Consider the following 23409-nt stretch of genomic DNA (forward strand, 5'->3'; position numbering starts at 1 on the left):
CCCGGTACCACATAGGGTCCCCTGAGCACCGCCAGGTGTGGCTTAAAAGCCAGCAGTGAGAAACAATGTCAGTGAGTTTATTACAGTTTACAGTTCGCAATATTCGGACAAGTTTGTAATTGAATTTTCGGGCAAAGGCTTTTGATCTGCCTGCACTCACCAGGGTCCTGTTCCCATCCCACCACCCAGAGACCCTACAGCCATTGTTTCCACCCTTACCCCCTATTTTCTCTCTGTAGCTGCCTTTCTTCCCACCAAAGTCTAGGCTTATCTTTTTTTTTAATATTTTATTCTATTTTATTTATTTTTTCCTTTTTGGGTCACACCCGGCATTGCACAGGGGTTACTCCTGGCTCTGAACTCAGGAATTACTCCTGGCGGTGCTCGGGGGACCATATGGGATGCTGGGAATCGAATCCGGGTCGGCCGCGTGCAAGGCAAACGCCCTCCCCGCTGTGCCGTAGCTCCAGCCCCTAGGCTTGTCTTCATTAAGCTTAGTCTCAGTATTTTTATCCGTGTCTGAGTGAAACCGCCTGTGAGTGTGCTCCACTTCGTGGCACTTCACTGATCGTCCGTGTTGTCCCAAAGGCACGGCTTCTTGCCTCCCTTTGAGTGCAGAGACGAGGGCTGTTCAGCCACTGTCTTCCAAAGCATCCCTGGAAGCGGTGTCCCTGCATCACACAGTAGTTCTCCTTGGACTTTCTAAGGCATCTTCTGTTCCCCAGAGAGGCTGCACTAATTCACGTTCCCAGCAATGTGCCCACCTTCCCTTCTCTAGCCACCAACTTTTGTTTTCTGTCCTTTCGGGCTTGGCCACTCCTGGGTGTGAGGTGATAGCTCATTGTGATTGGCTTGCATTTGGAGACCCCGGCAAGCTACCGGAAGTATCTCGCCCGCACGGCAAAGCCTGGCAAGCTACCCGTGACGTATCAATATGCCAAACACGGTAACAATGGAGACGTTACTGGGCCCGCTCGAGCAAATCGATGAACAGTGGGAGGACAGTGACAGTGAGTTTCTCTTGTAACGAGTGATGTGTTGGCCATTTTTCCCCTATGTCTGGGTTTATTTGTCAACTTTGATTCTGTTTTATTTTTTGATTTTGGGGACAACACCCAGCAGTACTCTGGGCTTACTCCTAGCTCTGTGCTCAGGATCGTACCTGGGTTGGCCACATACAAGGGTAGCTCCCTAACCGCTGTACCGTCACTCCAAACCCCTTTTATCACCCATGAATAAATATTCAGGGTTTGCTCACCATTTGAAAAAAATGAAGTTGCTTTCATTGTTCTGGTTTGTGTGAGTTCTTTAGTTTTCTGGATATCAGCCCATTGTTGGACATTTGCTATGTCACTATCTTCCACAACTGCTTGGCTGCCTTTTTTGTTACCTGTTTCTTGATTGACGGATCCATTTTCCTCACACACACCTTTACTAAAACACTTTGGTTTACAGCGTTGCTCATGATGCGTTTGCTACAGGCATTCGGTTCTCCGACATCAGGCCCTCTACCAGTGTGACCTTCCCTCCACCACTGTCTCCATGTTCCCAACCATTCCCCAAGCCCTGCACCCTTAGCAGGCCCCAAATTATGTGTTATATATTGTTTGTTACAACTAAATAACTAATGCAATTATCAAAAGCAAGAAAAAGAAAATTCGAAAATTGTTACATTTCACTTTGGGGACAGTAAGTCCTTGTCTGAGGGTGTACTAAGCTGCTGCTGCTCGCTGAGCCTTCTCTGTAATGATTTTGTTTATTGAGCCTGGTTGGCGTCTTTGTTCCTTTCCCGTCTCATTTGGTGTCCTCCGACTGGGCTGTTGGGCCTGGAGAGCTTGGAGGAGTTGTGCGGAAACTGGCCTTGAGCTTACCTGGCGGGGGCAGTGGCGTGTGGGGTGGCTGCCAGGCCTGCTGGAAGGATGGTGGGGGTGGGAGACCCCACGGCTCTTCGCTTGAAGGCCGGTGTACCTGAAATGTTGGGGACTTTGGAATCTGCCGAGCTTGGTCGTGCGAGGTGGTGGAGTCGGGCCGTTGCGTGGAGGCTGTGACATGTGAGTGTGGCCGCTGGCCTTGGCTGCCCCCTCCCGGGGTGCCCAGAGTTCTCAGCTGGGAGGCCAGTGTATCCACGAATTTTTGTGGCTAGTTCATCTGTTTCGACATTTAACCATGGGTTTATGAAGCTGGTCTGATAAATGAGCTTCCGTGACAGCAGTTGTGGGATGTGGCTTTCAGCTGCCGAGTGTAGGGTGGGGTGAAGGGAGGGCCCCGAAGAAGGACTGAGACATTCCTAGTGGCCAGAAGAATACAGTTAGGAAGCCTGAACATTACTCAGCAGATGTCCAGCTGAGTATTAATAAGCATTAGGCTTATTCCCCATCATAACCTTTTGCGTCAGAACGATCCCCTTCTCTGTCTTCATTTGGGGGACAAACAAGCAACCAATTTCACTTTGATCTGAATTCACCACGAATCAGCTGCTGGTTGGAACTGTGTAGGATTCAGGAGCTCATTCTCGGGTCTCCCTGGATTTGTATTTGTACAGATTTTCTCCTTTTAAAATTTTTCTTTGCTTTTTTGTTTTGTTTTTGTTTTTGTTGGGGGGGTAACACCCAGCTCTGCTCAGGAATCACTCCTAGAGGTTCTTGATTGAACCCTGGTCGGCTGCACACAAGACTTACCTGCTCACTGTTCCATTTCTCAGGCGCCATAATAAATATTTTTATGGATGAAAAAGATAGCACTGTAGCACTGTCCTCCTGTAGTTCATCAGTTTGCTCCAGCGGGCCCATTAACGTCTCCATCATTGTGAGATTGTTGTTACTCTGTTTGGCATATCGAATACGTCACAGGTAGCTTGCCAGGCGAGATACTCTCGGTAGCTTGCTGGGCTCTCCGAGAGGGGCGGAGGAATCGAACCTGGGTTGGCCAGGTCTGCCGCGTGCAAGGCAAATGCCCTACCTGCTGGGCTATCGCTCCAGCCCCCCAAAAAAGCGTATTAGATAAAGTTTTGGAGGGGAGGAATCAGATGCCTGGCTAATAAGCAAAGAATAGAATGTCCTGTTCCATTCAGGCTGACATTTGAACCCAGCAGGCAGAATTTTGCTTTGGGAAGGCTAATATCATGGAAGAATAAGAGGAGATTGGAGAATTAAGTCCTCAGAGGTAATGAGACCAGCTCATTGCTCTTGTCCAACTTTGAGATCCTAAATCGGTGAGGCTGTTTGTGGGAAGATGCATGAAGGACAGCCTGGAAACTGTTTCCGGAGGGAAGCAGAGGCGCCCCCCGGTTCTGTGTGCTGCAGGGCCGACCCCCAAAGAGCAGCTTGCTCCTCTGTCCGGGGCCTTGGGTTTGGACCCGGTGGTTGCCTGGTGGCCTGGTGAGGTTTAACAAACAAACAAACGTGTAGTTGCGCGACAGCATTAGTCAGTTTCTGGAATCTTCTAGCAGATTGCTGTTGCCATGTTTCTTCGTATTTCGCCATTTCTTCTCTTTCCCAGGGTGTTTAGAAATGGAGTGTCAGGCCAGAGGCATAGCTCGGGGGGCGGAGTGCTCACCAGACTCCATGCCCAGTACCCCAGAAGGTCCCTCGAGCCTGGTCGCCAGGCGTGGCCCAGAAACTAAAAAGAAATTCTTAAATTTTTAATGAGACATTACATCTTGTGTCCCTGAAGCAGGACTGCTAGATCATTTTGTTTGTTGGGGGGGTCCATTGTTTTGGGGTCACAACTGCTGGTGCTGAGAGGCTGCGTGAGACTCTGGCTCTGTTCTTCGTGCCCGTGTGGTGCTGGCGCTCGACAGCCCAAAGCATGTGCGTGCTGAGCCTGTGGCGCCTCTGTCGGTCCCACCAGGGACAGGGACAGTCCCGAACCCTTCGGAAGTCAGGCCGGGTTGTTTGTACTGCGCCTCCAGCCATACCCCTAGCTCGAAGTTTAAGAACCTTGGTTTGAAAATGGTGCCTCATCTAAATTACATTTTGAAGATCCCTGGCCAAACTTAATTTAAAGACTGATGTTCTGTTTAGCATAGAAGAATCTTAGAGAACAAAAGGATATCCACTCGGTAGTCCCGAGAATGTGTCAGACTTGTTGAGAATGTGCAGTTGAGTTTCTCTGTAGGTCTCTTACTGTGGAGAAAAGCCTCTGGTGAAAGCTAGAATTGAAATTGTCTGAAACTGGGGGAGAAAGGGAAGAGACTCTCCTGTGTGTGGAAATGTAAGATTGGTTTTACCTCTCTGGAAACTGTCTCGGGCGTGCAGTGTGCCAGGGGTCACAGGACATGTGTATCTGTGTATGTGACCTGGTTCCTTCGCTCTTTAGTAGAATTTTCTCTGTGCCCAGCTGGCGATTCATTCTGTCAGAACAGTAAGAGATTCCCAATATGTGACTGATAAACTGGAGAGTGGTTTTGGGGTGTTTCTGAGGGGGAACTGACTCGTTAGTGGGAGAGCACATCAGGATTGGGCAAAGGGGGTTGGTTCTGGGTTTTGCCCCTCACAGTTGTGAAGATGCAGCCATTGGCACGCAGGCCTACCTGAGGAACTTGCCTCTCCTGCTTTGGATTAAAAAAAATCATTGAAGTAAGGGGGGTTTGTTGGGAGCTGCATCTGGCGGAGATGGGCGTGTGGCAAGCACCCTTCTGCTCTGCCCCTCAGCCCCACTCAGCCATTTGTGTTGAATGGACCTTGTTTAGAAAGATGTGAGAGGTCTGGAGCTTAGAGTCTCCATTTCTTTGTTTCTTTTTGTTTTCTTGGGGGTGGGTGGGGATATTTTTGATTTGTTTTGTTTGGGGCCATTCCTGATGGGGCCTGGGGGCCCTACTCAGTGCTGGAGATTGGACCTGGCTGGCTTACGCCCTGCGCTGTCTCCAGCCTTCCCCCTTAGGGACTCGGCAGGGGTGCTGCCCGGAGCCTCTCCCAGTCATGCAGCACACTTCTGAACCGTGTCTGCTCCGGCCAAGCATTAAGGGTAAACCTGGGCCCAGAGCCGGAGCACAGTCCAGAGGGCGCTGACCTTGCACGCGGCTGGCCCAGGTTCAATCCCCTGCATCCCATATGGTCCCCAGAGCTCTGCCAGGAGTGACTCAAGAGCACTGAACCCGAGTGAGCCCTGAGCACCCCCAGGTGTGGCCCAGAAACAAAACTAGAGAATGTGGAGTCTATAGATCCCTGGAGAGCCAGGAATTTTTTTGGTGTTGTTTGAGCGATAGGGCGTTTGCCTTGCGTGTAGTCAGCCTGGCCAAGCCCGGTTCTATTCCTCCGCCCCTCTCGGAGAGCCGGCAAGCTACCGAGTGTATCTTGCTCTTACGGCAAAGCCTGGCAAGCTCCCCGTGACGTATTCGATATGCCAAACACAGTAACAAGTCTCACGATGGAGACGTTACTGGGCCTGCTCGAGCAAATCGATGAACAATGGGAGGACAGAGTGTGGTGTGTGTGTGGGGGGGGGGGGGGCGTGCCTCGAAGTGCTCAGGGCGAACCGAACCGTATGGAATGTCGGGGACGGAACTGGGTCAGTCATGTGCAAGGCAAGTGCCCTGCCCGCTGCATCATTTCTCCAGCCAGGGATTTTAATCTAGATTTGTTGGTCTAAAGTAACACCAAAAATAGGTGCTTGATTTCAAGTTTTTTGTTTTAACTTTTATGTTGCTGTCTTAGGTGGTATTCAAAATACATGACAATCTAGTTTTTCTTTATTCTGAACACCGTTATGTGTGTGAGGTATTAATTTTGTAGCTCTGCTTTATTTGTAAAATAATTAGGCTGAGCTTCTTGACTGGAGAAATTATGTATATTAAAAATACAGTGGGTGTGAGTGCTGTGTCAGTGTGGAACCCATTTCAGGGTTTGAAATGGAGGAAGATCTGGCTGGAAAGGCAGGAAGGGTCATTTTCCTCTCGGTGTGGTCAGCTTGCCTGGACTCCAAACGTTTTAGGGCAGAACCATTCGAAAATCTTGAGCCTATTGGGGCTGGAGCCCCAGCACGGCCGGTACGGCGCTCGCCTTGCACGCGGCAAATTTGGGTTTGATCCCCGGCATCCCTTAGCATCTCCAGGCGCACCACCAGGAGCAATTCCTGAGTGCACAACCAGGAATAACCTCCGAGCATGGCTGGGTGTGGTCCAGAAACCAAAAGAGAAAGGAAGTCTGAAGAATGTTGTTCTTGGAAGCGATGTCCTTGGGAGACATTGGCCCTCAAAGTTCTTTGCTGTCGTCAGCTTGATTTTCTACTTAAAGCCGAAAACCTTCCTTAGAGCCGGGCCTGTTCGCCTGAGACCCCGATACCTGCCCGTGTCTTGCATGAATGCCAATAAAGTGCTTCTTTGTTGTTGTTTTTTGTCTCACTCTCAAATTTGTAATACTTTGTTTTTATTTGGGTATGACTCATCCTGGCACTTCTAGTGCAATTTTGTATGTCTAATGACATTTGTTCTGGTTATAAAAAGGTTTTGCAGAGGGGCTGGAGAGGTGACAGGCGCTTGCCGGTTTGACCCCCAGCACCACTGGCCTTGACCCCCTTCCAAAAAATATTTTTTTAAATTTTGGGTTAGGCTAACGCTGGATTTTTAAAATGCCTGGATTTTAATGAAGCCTCTGGTGAACTTCGAGCATTTCTAGGCCTGGGTTTCTAGTGCCACGCCCAGGCCCCCAGGATGGCCATTGTTGCTACCAGGAGAGCTGCTGACCTTGGATCCAGAGGACTCGGGGAGCCCAGCCCTTTTCCTCACAGAGTTCTGTTTGCTTTTGGGGCGACACCCAACAGTGCTCAGAGCTTACTCCTGTCTCTTCGCCAGGAATCACTGCTGCTGCTGGGGGTCCCTGTGGGTGCCGGGGATCAAACCTGAGCAGCTTTTGAGGCGAGTGCCCACTGCTGTGCGCTCTAGCTCACTCTCCTCCTTCCCCTCTTTTCCTCTCTGCTTCCCCTCCCCCGCGCCCCCGGGCCCTGGCTCCCCTTCACTTGAACCGCTTCTCAACCCTTCCTCTCCTGGCTTCCTTCAGATTGCCACCCTCAGTTCTGCTACCCAGGTTACGTGGATCTGGTACCCAGGTTAGCCTGGATCTCAGGATGGGCAAGAACGTCCTCTTGCTCCTGCCCGTGCTTATCATTATCTCCCTGTTCACCCTCCCCGTGTCCTCCTTAGCCACTTCTCACATTGGCTACTGTAGCGAAATTAAAGTACACTGTTGGAGAAAAGGAAAAAGAATGCAAGCCATGTTCGGGCTAAAATAGCTCCTTCTACTGCTCGCATATTTAAAGGTTCCAGAGAACCACTCACTCTGGGCGCTGCATCTGCCAGGCCTGCGGCCTTGAGTCAGCGGGATGGGCGGGTCTCGGCTGCCCGCGGAGAAGCTGGGACTTGGCCGCCTCTTCCAGCGCCGGTTTCAGGATCTTTTTGTTGCTTTGGGGGGCCATACCTGGCGGTGCAGAAATCTCTCCCGCAGACTCGGGGAATATGTGTGGCGAGGTTCCCTCCCCGCCGGACTGTCTCCTCGGTTCCGGCATTTAACAAAAATATAGGACAAAGATTTTGCTGTGGGTAATTGCGAGCTTATTTTAAAAGTGATTTCCCCTACCGTGGGGGTCACCAGACTTAGTTGTAGGCTGGTTCTTAAACTTCCCAAAGCCTTCTGTTTTTCCTGTTTTTCCTTCTGTATTTCGTCTTTGCCCAAGTCAGAAGCACACACCAGTTTCACTTGATGCTTCAGTGTAGGGTGGAGATGAGAGAGGGGTATTATGCAGCAACCACGTCAGTTCTCAGAGAAGTTGGTTGGGGAAATAAAATGCAGATGGGCCTTCGTCGCATTTTAATTTGTTCTTTATTTCTGTTGCTGTTAGGGTTTGGTTTGCAGGTCTCACCAGGCAGTGCTCAGGGCTCACGCCTGGCTCTGCTCGGGAATCCGTCCTAGAGATGCTTTGGGGGTGTTTTGCGGTGCAAGGGATTCATGTGGCACGTACAAGGCAAGCGCCTTATCTCCCCCTATTACTGAAACTCCGAAGAAGGAAATTTAAACAGAGAAGCACTGAAGAATAAATTCAGGGGCTGGAAAGATAGTACCCGGGTAAGGGCCGGGTTTGATTCCCCAGCACCACATGTGATCATCCAAGCCCTGTCAGGACTAAACCCTGAACACAGCCAGGGGTGGCCCCAAAATGAATAAATTCACTGTGGAATAGATTTTGAATAATCAATAGGTGCAAAAGTTGAATGTTAATGATTATTTTCTTTTAATTCTAGTTGAAATTTTTTATTAAGATAAATTTGTGGGTTTTTTTGCTTCTGAATTATACAGATACTGTTTCTTAATTTTCATTATTTCATTATTTAAGAGTTTAACTACAGGAATAGTATGGGCCTAAAACGCTAAGTTCAGAGTATGCCTCCAGATGCTGTGTTTTGTGGATCCAATTAAGGGAGAAATTTGAGTAATGGCTTCTGACTAGTTGTTATTTGGAAACTGGTCTATTATGTGCAGGGCCTTTCATTTAGTACATGGCGGCGGGGTGCAGGATACGGGCCGGAGAGGCAGTACAGCAGGCTGGGTGCTTGCCTTGCTTAGAACCAAACCACGACTTAGATTAGTTCTTCCAGCGTCATATGGTCTCCGAGAGCCACCAGGAATGATCCCTCAGCAGGGCCAGAAATAAGCCCAGAGCACTTGTGTGCTTGACCCCCCCAAGCGAAACAATATCTGCAAAGAACCTGAGGTCGTGACACTAGTGAGCTGCCCCATCCGTTCTCCCACCGCCCCCCCCCCCCCCCCCCGGGTGGGGAGCGCCTGGCTGGAGAGAAATCCAAGGAGGAGCTTTCAATTGAGGGTATTTTTAAGTTAGACCCTAAAATAGGAAGTTGTGACTAATATGACAGAAATAATGGTCAACCTTAGAAGATCTGGAATCGCTTTGTTGCCCTTGCCAAGTGTGCTGACCTCTGCCGACGGTCCAAGTGAGAAGGAGCTCTGTTGTCTGCTACATGCCTGTCGGTGGGGGGGCGGGGGGGCGCGCTTGCTGTGGGGCCCACCCTGGGCCCAGCCGTGTGCAGGGCAAGCCTTGCTTCCTGCCATCCCCCCGCACTCTTGCTGCTTTCAAACATGTTTCAGCTCGTTTCAAAGTTAGCCCTGTCTGAACCTGAATTAATGAGCACTCTCATATGTACACATATGTACAAATAAAACGCTTTTAATGTGCAATCTTTCGGTTCCTATGAATGAAAAATTACATTTATAAAAATGGCTGTAGTTGTGTTCAGATTTCTTGATGGCTGCCAGAAAGTGAAAAGGAATACTTTGAGAGCACGGTTTGTTGGCTCGTATGTAAATCCATGCGGCTTCCATGTTTTGTCGGCGGCCGAAACTGAGGAGGAGCCGGGCGCTCAGGCAGTGGCGGAGAGTTGCTCGAGATTGCGCCCGCCCTGGCCGAGTGCTGCCTGCATGGGCTGGTAGCAGGCGTTCTCCGATCTTGTGCATCGGGATTGCGTCATTCCTGGGAGGGAGGCCAAGGTCCGCAGCCTCCGCCGAGACAGCCTGCAGTCGAGGCCCCTCTCCCCCGCCCCGCCCTCCCCCTCCCCCTGCCGGGCCTCGGCCTGGCCTCTCTGAGGCCCACTTGTTCTGAGTCCCTTTCATGGGATCGGCCCTTACGAGCTGCTTGACTCCCAGCTGCTTCCGGCTCACCTGGCTGATGCAATCTCTTTTCCTGAAGACTCTGCTGGAATTGTTCTAGAAACACTTTCTGTCTGTTCTCTGGAGTGACCAGACAAATCACATGGGTTTGTGCAAGTCACATAGAGGGGAGACTGTCAGACTGACGCATACAGAAACTATTTTGAACCCAATTAAAAAGACGGGTAATTATAAACCATTTCTGGCATGTTCTGTAGAACAGCTTTTTTCCCTAGAAACTGCATGTAAATGGTGACTTCTCCAAAGCGTACCCGGTACTGGGAGACAGGCTGGTTCTGTTTCTGAGTCCAAGTACTTATGTTCCTGTAGATTTTGGTTTATTCTGGAAATGCTCAAATTGATATTCAAGTGAAATTCTGATACTTTTTTCTCCCTGCTTTATATATGTATATATTTTTTCCCTCTGTCACAGTTTTTTGTTGCTGAAGAAGTGTCCTGCCTCGTAGCTTGTTTTCCCCCTTCTTATTCTTCCTACTCTTGTCTATACATTTGCTTTTCTTTTGGGGATTGTTTTTGGGGGGAAGAGGGGCTCCAGCCAGCGCTGCTCGGAGGCTACTCCTGGCAGTGCTAAGGGGACCATATGGGATGCTGGGGATGGGACCTGGGTGGGCCACGTACAAGGCCAGCCCCCTGCCTGCCACGCTGTCTCTTCTGCCGCAAAACCTTTTCTTTTTATAATAATTATAAGAAGGCTCGTTGAAAAGTTTCTAAAGAATGTTTTGTTTTCTGGTTTTTTTAGGTTGGTATTCCATCAAAAGACCGATGTAAAGTATATTTTATCTCTATGGCTTAGAAACAGGGATCCCACAGATGAGTTTCTCCCATACCTGTTAGCACTTCCGGTATCAATGCCTCACCTGGGGACTGGCAAATTGCACTGTTTCCTGGCTCACCACCTGTTTCTTCTTCTAAGAAGTTACTATGGTTCCTTTTTGTTTGGCTTGGGGTCTTACTTGAGGGAGGGGTCGTCTGTTCCCAGCTCTGTGCTTAGGGGTTACTCTAAGCAGCACTGGGGGCCCATGTGCATGCCAGGAACTTTCCCCCTTGCATGAAAGTGGTGGGCTCGGGGACCATCAGGGCTGCTGGGACCGCATCTAGGTCAGACCCGTGCAAGGCCGTCGTCCTACCACCCTACCCACGGGGCGCCACTCTGGCCCCGAGTAGTGTCGCCTTTTGTGCTTCTTTCGTTTTGAGGGACCACACCTGGCTGTGTGCTTTTTCTTTCTCCCCTGTGCTGCCCTGGCCCTGGTCGGGTTTTGTTGGAAGCGTCGTGGTGTTTGGCCACACGCAGCGATGCTGGGGCTTACTCGGGCTTTGTGTTCGGGGACCCTGTTTTGAAGGGTCCTGAACCAGGGTCAGCCGTGTGCAGAGCAAGTTCCTCAACACTGCTTCTCTCTCTCTGGCCCCAACTTCTATGGCTCTGATTTCAGAATTCACACGTGTCCGCGTGCTTCTGTTACAGAGTGGACTTCCTTTGGCATTAGTTTTCCATAGAGATAGGAAAAGGACTAGATTGCTGCAAGAAGGGACCTTGGAGGGAGGGACCCACTGGAGGGAGGAGAAAAGAACGGTATTAACTTGTACTGGGGGGGGGGGGCACGCCTTGCAGTGCTCAGGGTGTATCCTGCTCTGTGCTCAGGAATTACTCCGGGTGGGGCTGGGTAAACCATTGAGGATGCCAAGGATTGAGCCCAGGTCAGCAGTGTGTAAAGCAAGCACCCAACCTGCTCTTCTCTCTCTCTGGCCTTGAACTTGCACGATGTCCTTGTCTGACTTAGAGGAATTTTGCTGTTTGGGTAAAAGGCCTGAATTTGTGAAAGGGTGAAACTGACGAAGGCCCTGGAAATGGGCGTTCTGATTCGAAGTGAAGCAGATGGCCCCTGTGGCCCTTGGCCCTGTGAAGCGGTCTGCCGCTTCTCACATCAAATAAGGATCGTCTTCCATTCCTGAGGGCCTGGCCTTACTGAGGATGGGGTCTCAGTGCTAGTTGCAGGTGGGCTGTAGGGTGGCCGAGATGCAGGGAAATGAAAGAAAGTTACTGTAGAACTCTATTCTCTGTGTCCATGAACGTTACTTTTCTCTGTACTAAGTTTATGTCTGAACTTTTCCTAGGTATTCAGAGCTACTGACAGATAATTTTGGGGAAACTTCCTATTCAGAGGAGTGATAGCACAGCGGTAGGGCGTTCGCCTTACAAGCGGCCAACATGGCCGGCCCGAGTTCGATTCCTCCGCCCCTCTCGGAGAGCCCGGCAAGCTACCGAGAGTATTCTATATGCCAGACACAGTAACAACAAAGTCTCCAATGGAGACGTTACTGGGCCCGCTCGAGCAAATCGAAGATCAACGGGAGGGCCTTTACCTTTACCTTTACCAGAGGTTTACCAAAAGGTGACTGAGCCAAATTCTTAAAAACTGTTTGAACGTTTCCGCCTTTAATGAGTTTCAGTCATGTGTTGAGATGATGGTGATTATTCTCTGTTCACTACCAACACTCCTCAAATACCCACCGCGTTCTTGGCACTGTTCTGGCATTGGAATTAGAGCAGAGGATAAGGTGGAAATTCCTTCGCCGTGTTTGTGAGATGAAGAGACGGGCCCTCCACGGGAGAGTGTCCCACCCTCTCCCACCTGTTGATAGTGGGTGCCCGCTCCAGGCTCTTCCCTTGGCTCTCTGATAGGTGATAGTCAATTTGTCTTAATTTACAAGGCTCATATTCTTAGAAGGAAAGTACTGCAGGAGGGGTGGAGGGAGAGTGTGGTGGTAAGGCTTTGCACACAGCTGAAGTGCGCTCGGGGCCTGGCGTGCTTATCCACCTGAGCACTGTCTGCCGTGTGGCCCCTCCAGAGACAGAAGATGCTGAATATAGATTGTCCTTTAGAAGTTCTTCACTTAACATAAGAGGTGAATGTTCCGCAGTGCTACATAATTCCTTCAGAGAAAGGATTATTTTCAGAGTTACTAAGAAATTTGATTTCGTGGCCATTTTTTGAGTCGTGGAAACCTCAATACTATAAATGTGTTGGGGGGGCACACCCAGCTGTTCTCAGGGCTCACTCCTGGCTCTGCTCAGGGGCCAGTCCTGGGCGTGCTCCGGAACCGCGGGCCATACCCGTGGTGCAGTGGCACCTCGTCCTCCGTACTCGCTGGCCGAGGGCCGGGGGCCTGCGCTCAGCCTTGGCCCCTTTCCTTTGCTCTCCTCTTGGCTCCTTTTTCCTTGGTCTGTTTTCTTCACTCCGAGGTGCTCAGGTGCCCCTTCCTGCCTCTCTCTGTGCTGGGGGCTCACGGCTGGCGGTGCGCTGGGCTCCTGCGTGCAGAGCTAGACTCAGCCCATCGAACCATCGTTCTGGCCCTGGCCTTGTAAAAGTAGCTTGAGTCAGAATTTTGTTAGGCTTTGAATCATTATCATGGAGATATTACATAAAGTAATTTTTCTTTGAATCGTCTTTTTAAGATTAGTCAGAAAAATAAGAGAATAGCAGCTTAGGTTTCTAAGTTCTCTTTTTGGCTTTGGGACCACACCCAGCTGTGCTCAGGCTTACTCATGGGTCTGTGCCCAGGGATCACTCCTGGAGGGCTCGGGGGACCATCTGGGGTGCTGGGGGTTGAACCAGGTCAGCTGAAGCAAGCAAGCAAGCGCCCTCTGCACGCAGCCTGCGCTGTGCGCCTGCTCTCCCTGTGTTATCTTTCATCTCAAAACCCTTTTGTGGAGAAGGAACAGCTGTGGCTAAAGACTGTAAATGCTGGTCAGTTGGCGGGGCGGAGGGGGCCTTCTGCGGAAAGTAAAATTCAGTTCGTGTTTCTGCTTTGTTTGGGACTTTTTCCCTTTTTAATGTTTTAGATGTTAATATGCGCTCCACAGCACCCACAGCACTGCTAGTCCTAGAAAAAGAGATGTAAAGACATATCTCCAAGGCCGGAGAGATAGTACCGTGCATAAAGTGTTCTCCTTGTACGCAGCCAACCCGAGTCCGATCCCCGGCATCCCATAATGTGCCCTGAGCACCGCCAGGAGTGATTCCTGAGTGTAGAGCCAGGAGGAACCCCTGTGCATCACCAGGTGTGGAGCCAAAGAGGTGTGTGTGGGTGTGGGGGGAGGGGGCGAGACAGTATTTTTACTGTACTTTTTTTTGCTTATTTGATAAGTATTTTTCTTTTGTAGATTTTATTTCAGTTTCACAGAGAGTTGGAAGATAAACTGCCAGATCTCTGTTTGGAAATATGGTTCGGGAAAGAAACATTGACATGTAACATGGGCCTGAGGCAGAAAGTCAGTGTTAGTCACTCTCCTTTCTGGACTGGGCGGAAGCCAGAGACGGGAGACGCGCCCGTTCACTTCTGTGTGAGTTGCACAGTGTGGCCTCTGGCTGAACAGCCTCGGACGCCCTGCTGCACGGTGAGGCTCCGCGCTGTGTCCCTCCCCGTCTTTGCCTCCTTCTGGTGCACAGGAACTGACTTCTTCAAGATCCGCTGAGAGCATCTCACGTTATGTGCCGTCTAAACGTTCTCACAGGCCGAGCAGACCCTCACTGGGCCCAGGATCACTGGCCGAGCAGCCCACCGGCCCTCACAGGGGAGGCCCTGTAACTAACTCTTCCATTCATAAAATGTGTGCTCATATTGTTTGCTGTTTACTACATTTGGTATTTTGAGTTTAAACAACCCTTAACCTTCTTTGGTGTTGTCTTAAATGAATATCTTTGTGATTTTTTTTTGTCTTTTTAATTGAAACATAATTGATTTTTTTAAACAGCCATACTGACTTTATGCCATATAAAAACATGCAAAAATTTCGTCTACATCATTATTCCTTCGTATCTGTTCATCTTACGGCTGCTATGGGGGGAGGGGGGAGGGAGGCACCAAACCCAGCAGTGCTCAGGGCTTCCTCCTAGCTCTGCGCTCCCAGATCACTCCGGCTGGGGCTCAAGGAACACGTAGTTCTGGGGTTCAAACCCAGGTGAGGTGGCTGCAGGGCAAGCACCTTACCTCTGCGCTCAGCCCTACTTCTACTTTCCACCCTTGAATAAAGTGTTCATGTGTCTGTTTCAAAATTCAGCTGGTTCAGTGCTCATGTCAGTACTCATGCAAAGTTCCCTGCCTGTGGCCATCACCTCAAGGTGTCCTCAGCTGCATTTGCTCACAAAGTTTCCCCTTTTTTGCCAACACCCAGCAGTACTCAGGGCGCACTCCTGGCGCGGTGCTCAGGGATTGCTGCTGGTGGTTCTAAGGGAACCTTATTTGGTGTCATAGGATCACTCAGGTCAGCCACTGTTCTAGCTGTTCTCCAGCCCCTATACAAAACTTTTCTCTCTGTCAGGAAACTGTGCTCTTTGAAAAGTGAGTCTTTATTCAATGACTAGTGCCTGCAAAATGCACTAATCCGATATTCCCTAGTACCAGATTCTAATATCAAAATGAGATACGAGATAGTAGTAAGGAGCAGTGCTACTGAATCAGATAAAAGATTGACCTCTAACCTCTTAAGTTTAAAGGAAGCAGACCTTGATCTGTTGGGTTGTTGTTTGGTGGGTGGGTGGTGCTCTCCCCAAGGTGCTCTGGAACCCAGGGATTACTCTGGCCCTGCTGCAGTTTCCATCTGAGGGTGCCCTTTGGTGCTCGGGTGCAGCAGGATCCCCCACCAGCAAACAGCGAGGGGTCTTCAGGGCTGGTTGGGAGGCTTTGGGCGAGGGATCGGGCCTGTGTCCTGGAATTGCCAGGTATGCGTGTAACTTCTGTACTCGGGACACTGAACTGGTGAAGAAGTCACCTGTCGTATGTGAGATCCCGGATTTGGTCCTTCCATCACCAAAGAAAAGGAATCCAGCTGCAGGACACTGCTTTCCACTCCTCTGCCTTTTGCCATTGAGGGTCTTTCCTTACTGGGGAGACAGGGAGAGGAGGAGACGTGCCAGGCTTAAGTGGTTTTCTTGTAGGCAGCAGATGGGGTTCTGGTAGCAGTCTTAAAACTTTCTAAACTAAGTCCTAGAAAATTTTGTTTGAGCAGTTGTAGATTGAGGGAAATACACTTAGGCATAACCTTGAAGAACTATATATTACTTTTGCACTACCTCAAAGGAGAAATATTTGCGTAAAAACGACAAATGAGCGTAATTATTGAACGTCAAGCATATAATAAACCGAGAGCCAAGTGTAGCCCCTGTTTACGTTTATGTTTTTCAAACCCTGTTTAGCGGGCTGGAGCAATACAGGTAGGGCATTTGCCTTGCCTGTGGCCACCCCGGGTTTGATCCCTGGCACCCTGTATGGTCTCCCAAGCCTGCTAGAAGGAAGTCCTGAGCGGCACCAGGTGTGTGCCCTCCCACCCCCATGAAAGACCGGTTCAAGGATGGGAAAAGACTTCATTCGTGTTTGGGGGGAGATGATTGATGGGGTAGGATCACCCCAGTGGAGCGCGGGCATCAAACTCTGGGCCTCACATGCACGCGGCGTTCTCTCTCCTGCCTGGGCCCTTCCCCCTCGACCACACGGAGAACCTGTCGAGAACAGCCTTGTCACCGGGTGTTTTCCTCTTCCCTGGCAGGATTCCTCATGTCCATAACATGTTGGCTGAGACTGTGCAGCTCGCCCCCACTCCCAGAGTGGCCAGTCTCCAGTAATTGGACCCCGTAATCCCCACTCTGCCGTGCTGGACGTCATGAGCATTGCGGTCCCTCTGGGAGTCACCACACCAGACACACCCTACTCAGATATGGCTGCTGGATCCGAGTAAGTGCTGCTTCCTGTCCGTGGACACGGCTCTCTGGGCCTCGGAGGGGAAACGGAGGGACTGTTTGCTTCTAAACCCAGTCTGCTGTAAACCACCTTTCCCTTTCCCTGCCCCACCCCAGAAGCTGGAGGGCAGAGGGGTCTAGAGGAGAGGAGTGTGCAGGGCGGGGTTGCTGACGCATCAGATTGAGGCTCACCAAGTAGGGGTGACCCTTGTTTTTGATGGGCGGGGGGAGATTCGGGTGAAGTCGGTGCCCTGCCTGCTCTCACGGAGTTAACGATCGCGGTGGACGTAGGGAAGTTCCCTGGAGCTGATTTTCCCTGAAGGCCTCTTCCTACGTATCTTCCTTGTCCTAGAGTAACGGGGCAGTTGCTGAGGCGTTCTCACGCGGCGGGGGGTGGAAAGTGATGTCATGTTTTTTATGATGCTCATTGCCTAGAAAGAGGACCTTCAAAATCAGTGGTACCAAACTTTTTTTTCAGCTAAGAGCAGCTTTAGGAATTCAGAGTTTGTCGAAAAGCCCAATCCCTAAAATAGACTCTCAGTTCTTGAAGAATTTAAATGCGAAATGCAAATGAAGGTAGGCCTTCATTATGGAACTTTATCATTCACGGTTGTGACCCTTTGAGTCTTTTGTGTCCCTTCTCCTTTAAATTGTCCAAGACCCCCCTGCTCACAGACCCCCCCCTCTTGTCCTTTTACCTCCCTTGTACCCGGTCTTCCTTGCTTACAGAAAGGAAGTGGAAGCCCCCCACCTTTCAAGACGAAGTGGCACCACAGCAGGATGTGAGAGTCCAGCGACAGAGAGCCAAGGGGCCTAGGGGGCAGCATCCCCCGGAAGCCAAGTCTATTCCAGGCAGGACCAGGGATTAGGGTCTGGGCTGGAGCAATCCTGGTGTTTTGAATGTGTTCAGGTCCAGTTCAGACTCTTGATCCCACAGCCACTTCCTGAGTGAGGTGGGTGTCGCTCGGATTCCCGTTTCTCTTGGCGGTTTCAGTCCCGGGCAGCAAAGCGCAACATCTGTACCAGAACTGGGGGTTCACTTGCATCCCTGGTTAAGAGTGGTTTTCTGCCTTAAGACCGAAAATGTGATTGTAGAATGTGCATTTCTTCACAAAACCACCTAGGGTATCATGAATATGTACTGACCTCCTTAAAGAGGAAGACTTGAAAGTACCCGAGAAGCAGTGTAAAAGCTATTCTGGGGTAGTCCGGGACGAAAAAGCAGCTTTGGGGTCTTAATTCCCGTGTAAAAAGGGAAAGGGGGGAGGGGGTGGGAAGGGGGGGTAATTTCCTTACAGGACTTCCCCCCCCCCGTTTGTTTCTTGTTGGCTTGTTTAGTCTTTTCTTTCTTCCCCAACCCCCTTCCTCTCTCTCCCTCTCTCCCTCTCCCTCTCCCTCTCTCTCTCCCCTTCTCCCTCCTTTTTTTCTGCATGTCAAAGAGATTTGATTTTACCAAAAGCTGAGATTTACAATTTTGCAATTATTTCACTTAAAAATTACGTTGCATTAGTAGGTGGTTTTTGTATAATGCTGATGAACTTTTATAAAGCCAGCCACTTACCTCCTATACGGATTAAAAGCAAACTGTAGCTAAGCAGCATTAACGCTTGTGAGAACAGAGATGAAGTCAGTGAGTTTGGATTGTTAAAAAAGAAATGAACCTAAAGTAGTGAGTAATTATTGAAACTGGTATTTTCCCCCCCACAGTGCTCATAAATGTTGCTAGGAAGTCCAGAAGTAATTGCAGAAACAAAAAATACTTTTGGCCTAAAAATTTGACTGCATTATTTCTGTTTCCTGGAAATATTTGCTTCCATAGTTTTCAGACAAGAATACTGCTAACTATGGCCAAAACGATGGTTACATAGTTACATAACTTTTCTAAAGCGCAGGCTGCCCGCGCTGTTGTACCCATTGTATATACCGTTCTGCTGCATTATTAATGGTTTGGATCCTGCGAATCCCACTGCCAGGCAGAGTCAACTCTTCAACGCTCTGGGATTAACCCTGGTTTGGAGCCCAGACTCCACTGAATTCCGTTCTGGGATTTTCGATCTGATGGCAGCCATATGCATTCTGCATGTTTTGTATATCTCTTGGTAAATCTCTTTGTGTAGAGACAGTAGAAACAAGTAATTCTTTGGAATTTATGGTTCTGCCTTAAATTGCAGGTCTTTCTGTTAGGTTATTTCCTATTACATTTGGAGCAGAGTTGATGGGGTAGAACTGTTGCGAGCTTGGTTTGTCTCTGTGTATGGGCCAAGCTGTCACTCTGACATTGGAGAAGAGACTCCAACAGTTGAACAAAGCAGTCGACTAATGCAAAGAGGCAGCACTGCAGAATCTAAAACACATCCGAAAATATGGACTGGCCGGCTGCGTGGCACGAAATGTCTTAGGGAACCCAATAGTTCATCTTTTCACGTTTAACCAGTAACCGAAATGCATATTGCCGTTTCCTAATCAGAACGTGAGCTGCAGTTTCGGCGTTCGGCTCAGATAGCCGGAGAGGAAACGCTGTGTTCCGTGCAGCGGGGTGGCTGGTTAACGTCCCCAATAGGCATTTTATTTTCATTCCCTAGAGTCGCGCATGCCGTGCGTATGTGCGTATTGGGCCGGTTTGGAGATGGGTAAGAAAAGCCAACATGGCCCCATCTCCATGGCCATCTTGTATTTTCATGCAACTTTTCCCTTTTTCCTGGTTCCTTCAAAACCATTTCTAATAAACAGTTGTCATATTTCACCCCGGTGTTCAGTGGTGCAAAATCTCTTCATTAAAGTATGTGTAGCTCTTTGCAATACTTGTTAATCCAGTAAATCAACAATGTTGTAAAAAAGTTAATTGCTTTATTTTCACTGTCCATCACAGAAACTAAATTCTACCTTCATTTCATTAATGCTCGTTTGCCTTTGGTTTCATTTAGGAAACCCCACCTGTTTGCTAATCCTCCGAGCTGATTGTCTCTCGGTTAGCGTGTCGCCTTTTGCTCAAGAATACCGACCTGCATTCTAGATGTCCCCCACCCCCACCCCAGTCCCACCTTGCAAATACTCTTAAGTCATAAAGTGCATGCACGTAACTAACGAGAGAATGCTTTCCTATGTCTGAGCTCTTCTTCACCTAGAAAAGCCCTTTGCTGTCATTAATCAGACCCCTTCCTACAGTTTCGGAGCATAGGACTGGGTGAGTTGGATGCGTATCTGAGCGTTTTCTTTTATCCCTCACTTCTCCGCTGATTGCATCGCATTGAAATGCGTACTTGAGACTTGAAATACTCCTGCCAAGTACCGAGCCTGTGTATCCCGAACAGGAAAAGGGTCGTGCAGACAGACTGATCTTGATTCCCTGGAAGAACCTCCCATTCCGACGGGAGTTTAGGCTTGATTGGGGCGTTCCTAGTGTGTGAGTCTCTGTTCTGATTCATTTCAATGACAGATAATCCATTATTCAGCTCAGTTCTGCAGAGCTATACAAGTGTATTCTCTAATGATCTTTCAGTCCCCAAAAGCTAATAACCAGGTAGCAGTTAAGAGTTGAAGGTCTTTTTCTAACCCCAATACTCGGTTTTTGTTCTTTGCTACTCACGTTTTGTGTCTGTGTGTGTTACCGCCTAAAAGGTAGAATGTTACTTTGCTTTCCAAAGATTTTCGGGATCGAGGAAAAGGCAGTGTTTGGAGTCAGACACTGTTTCGAGTCCTGGAGGCATGTTACCTCACCACCTCGGCTCCCCTCCTTGAAAGTGGGGCACTGTGTGTACCGGATTTAGTGGTTGCAGAGACGAAATGAATGTACGCGTGTACACGTGGACCTGTATATAAGAATCTGTTTCTAAAAAGCACCGAACGGAGAAATAATGGGTCGTTCTGAGTGGCGGCCAGCTCTGCTGCTAGCATGTCGCTAGACGAAGAACGTCGGGGCGCACTTGCATTTCGATTCTCCGAGGAGTCGCCACGCGGCTGTTCGGTGTCTCTGTGGTGTGCTTGCATGTCAGTTGTAGATGAGAAATAATTGCTCTGAAGTTCTGGACGGTGTGGGGGTTCAAGATGAGCGGTCTGATAAATATAAGATGCCGTTGTTTTTACCTGTGCTCTCCTCAGGGCTTCCTGTCTTGGTAGTGAATGGAAGAGGGCCTGGTCCCGGGGGCGGTGCGGAAGGCACTTTCGTCACCCCCCTCACTGCACATGTCATGTGAGGTTTCATGGAAGTATTAAGCGATCCAATTAAGAAGAATAGCTCTGAGTCTAAAGCAGCCCACAGTGGCTCCTCTAGGGGAAGCTCCCCGCTCAGCTGGTACGTCTGTGTTTGTCGCTAGGGACACCTTGTCTCCCAGCTGCCTGCCTGGGGACAGCTGCCTCTCCCGGCTTCCTGTCACGCCGGTGCACGCGTAACAGCACTGCCCTGTTAGTTCCAGGCTTAGCCCCTGAGCAGATTGCCTCACGGAGTTTTTTTCTTTTTTTCCTTTTCTTTTCTTTTTTGTTTAATTCTAGTGGCTGGTGGTGTGGCAGGAGGCGGGTCTAGAGGGGAGGTTAAGTGTCGGCTGCCGGGAGGTTAGGTGCTATGCTATCATGCGTTGCTTTTCGCCCCTGTGCAGCCCTGAATCTGTGGAAGCTAGTCCAGCAGTTAATGAGAAGAGCGTGTATTCCACTCCTAACTATGGGACCACTCAGAGGCATGGGTGCCGAGGACTGCCTTACGCTGTGAGTAGCCTCCGCGTCTCTCCCCGCAGCCAGCCTCCTGCGGCGTGGCCGTTCCCACGCAGCGGGACTCTCTCGGAATGTGCGCCTGCAGCATGACGAAGTTGCCCCTTTCGCACTTCTGGGCTCCAGCGGACGTCCAGCCCTGCATCATTGCTCTTGTTTTTATGCCCCAGTTCACCTTGGCCTTTCGTTTTATCACTTGGCTGGTTGAAGCCCCCCAAACGAAGGGTACCGCTTTCTTCTTTCTTTCCACGTGTTCTTACTTTAGGGGAGAGAGGGGCCAGTGTTTGGACACTGTTGATTTAAAAAATCTTATTTTCAGGACCATACTTACGGAGCCCCTCCTCCTCCGACACCTCCTGCTTCTCCCCCTGTCCAGACGATCATCCCTCGTTCGGACCTGAACGGCCTGCCGTCGCCCGTGGAGGAGCGCTGCGGAGATAGCCCGAACTCTGGAGGAGAGACCGTTCCCACCTGGTGTCCTTGTGGTCTTTCTCAGGATGGCTTCCTTCTCAACTGCGACAAGTGCAGGTGGGTCTGGGCGCTGGGCTCCTCCCGGTCGTGGGGTGGGGGGCGCAGCTCAAAGTCTTCTCTCTTGTGTTTGTCGATGTAGATGGTCCCTTAGTGCTCCTTGGCGCGAATTCTCTGCACTAGGTGAGAATTGCTGGCCGCAAGGAAAGAGAGGTTGAGGCTAAAGCAGTTGACTTTGATAGGAGATGAAGGTCCAGGCAGCCTCTGGCGGGCGGGCGGGCGGAAGGGGGCAGTGTCCACAGAGCCGCTTCTCCCGCCCGCCGTGCCGCGCCAGGCGCTACCCCAGGACTATGCGAGTTTCTTTTCCCTCTCCAGGGGAATGAGCAGGGGGAAGGTTATTAGACTCCACCGGCGGAAGCAGGACAACATATCAGGTGAGCGCTTCCCCGCACCCCTCCGCCCGGCCCCTCCCCCAGCAGTCATCTTGCAACCTCATTTCGTTCTCTGGTCCTGGGCCGAGCGTGGCGGAAACCACCTTTCCTTTGGCCCCGTAACGGTCGAAGCAGCCTGGGAACACCCTCAGATAACCGCCGCCTGTCCCATGACAAGGCGGACCTCGGGGCCTCCGTGCAGGGCCGGCATGGGGCTCTCTGCCCAACGGGGCCGCCGGCAGACCCCCGCCTCGTGCCAGAGCTGAGAGCAGCAGTCGTGGCTTCCCGGGCTTGGGGCTCTTTGTAGTTCCCCTTCCAGGCTGTTGGCACAGCGTGAACTCTAAACGCCACCTTCCAGGTGGGGACAGCAGCGCAACCGAGAGCTGGGATGAGGAGCTTTCTCCCTCCACGGTGTTGTACACAGCAACACAGCACACGCCGACAAGCATCACCCTAACCGTTAGAAGAACCAAACCCAAGAAGCGGAAAAAGAGTCCAGAAAAGGGTCGCGCAGCAGCAAAGACGAAGAAAATCAAGGTATGGGGAAGAGAGACGCGCGTGTCGGGTGTGAGGCCGGGAGGAATCGGGGCTCGCTCTTGGAGCTCGCGTGCGGATCTCGGCTCCTCCTGGCGCGGGGTGTGCGGCCCGACTTCTCTCCCCGCGGTGCCCCGGCAGGCCGACACCCGGCCCCGTGTGGCACGGAAGCCCCGGGGTGTTGTCCCCGCCGTCCCTGCAGTGGCTCCCTGGCGCCTCGCCCCTCACACGATCTGACCGTCTTCTTCCGCCACATTTGAGTGGATTGATGTTTTCGCCCTTGTTGCCCCCCAAAAGCCAAAAGGCTTGTCTTGAGTAGCCCGCGCTTCCGTGGTGCTGCGGTGCCTCACTCTGTTCTCGGCGGAGTTTTCAAGGAAATCTTTCTCACTGCCAGAGCAGCAGCGTGGTTGCTCCCACGTGTGCGAAGGGGAGTGCTCTTTGTTTCCTTCTGAATTCCAAAATTGGGAATTCTTGAGCCGTGAAGACTTCCCTGTTCCCCTCTGTGCCGCTGGCCTGTCCCCTGGCTGGTTCTCCCCCGCCCCCACGTCCCAGCCCGCCTTAGGCTTCCTGTCTCTGTGGCTTCGGCGTTTGTTATTCCCCACCGTGCTTCCTACGACCCGCACAGGGGACAGCACAGCGCCCTCTGGTTTGTCCCTCTTACTCGCCTTGACCCCCTCGGCCCGACATGTGCCAGCGGGTTCATGCCTTCATCTTTCCTCGGCCCCGAGTATCCCACCGTGTAGCTGCAGCCCGCGGGTGCAACCCTGCTCAGCACTCAGGTGGCTTCCAGCTACCGCACAGAGCGTCAGTGAACACGGCACAGCAGAGGCTCCTCTGAGCAGTGTGTTTGGGGTGGGGTGGCCGCCC

The 23409-nt window shown here is 50.8% G+C and overlaps 1 protein-coding gene across 12 annotated transcripts in view; it reads left to right on the forward strand.

Moving 5' to 3' along the window:
• SETD5 (SET domain containing 5) overlaps positions 1 to 23409 on the forward strand; it is an 83934-nt gene that overhangs the window by 20972 nt on the left and 39553 nt on the right. For 2 of the 12 annotated variants that reach the window (XM_056129743.1, XM_056129750.1), the window contains exons 1-8: positions 16264 to 16403; positions 16887 to 16984; positions 17138 to 17361; positions 20507 to 20699; positions 21001 to 21106; positions 21429 to 21637; positions 21953 to 22011; positions 22367 to 22545. In XM_056129743.1, the coding sequence (XP_055985718.1) occupies positions 20608 to 20699; positions 21001 to 21106; positions 21429 to 21637; positions 21953 to 22011; positions 22367 to 22545 (645 nt within the window). In that variant the 5' untranslated portion in view covers positions 16264 to 16403; positions 16887 to 16984; positions 17138 to 17361; positions 20507 to 20607. Of the gene's footprint in view, positions 1 to 16218; positions 16404 to 16886; positions 16985 to 17137; positions 17362 to 20506; positions 20700 to 21000; positions 21107 to 21428; positions 21638 to 21719; positions 21761 to 21952; positions 22012 to 22366; positions 22546 to 23409 lie in introns of those variants that run through there. The other 10 variants (XM_056129748.1, XM_056129753.1, XM_056129747.1 and 7 more) reach the window with 7 other exon arrangements.

The sequence above is a fragment of the Sorex fumeus genome, unplaced genomic scaffold (assembly GCF_029834395.1).
Source record: "Sorex fumeus unplaced genomic scaffold, SorFum_2.1 ptg000072l, whole genome shotgun sequence".
In the NCBI taxonomy this organism is placed as follows: Eukaryota; Metazoa; Chordata; class Mammalia; order Eulipotyphla; family Soricidae; genus Sorex; species Sorex fumeus.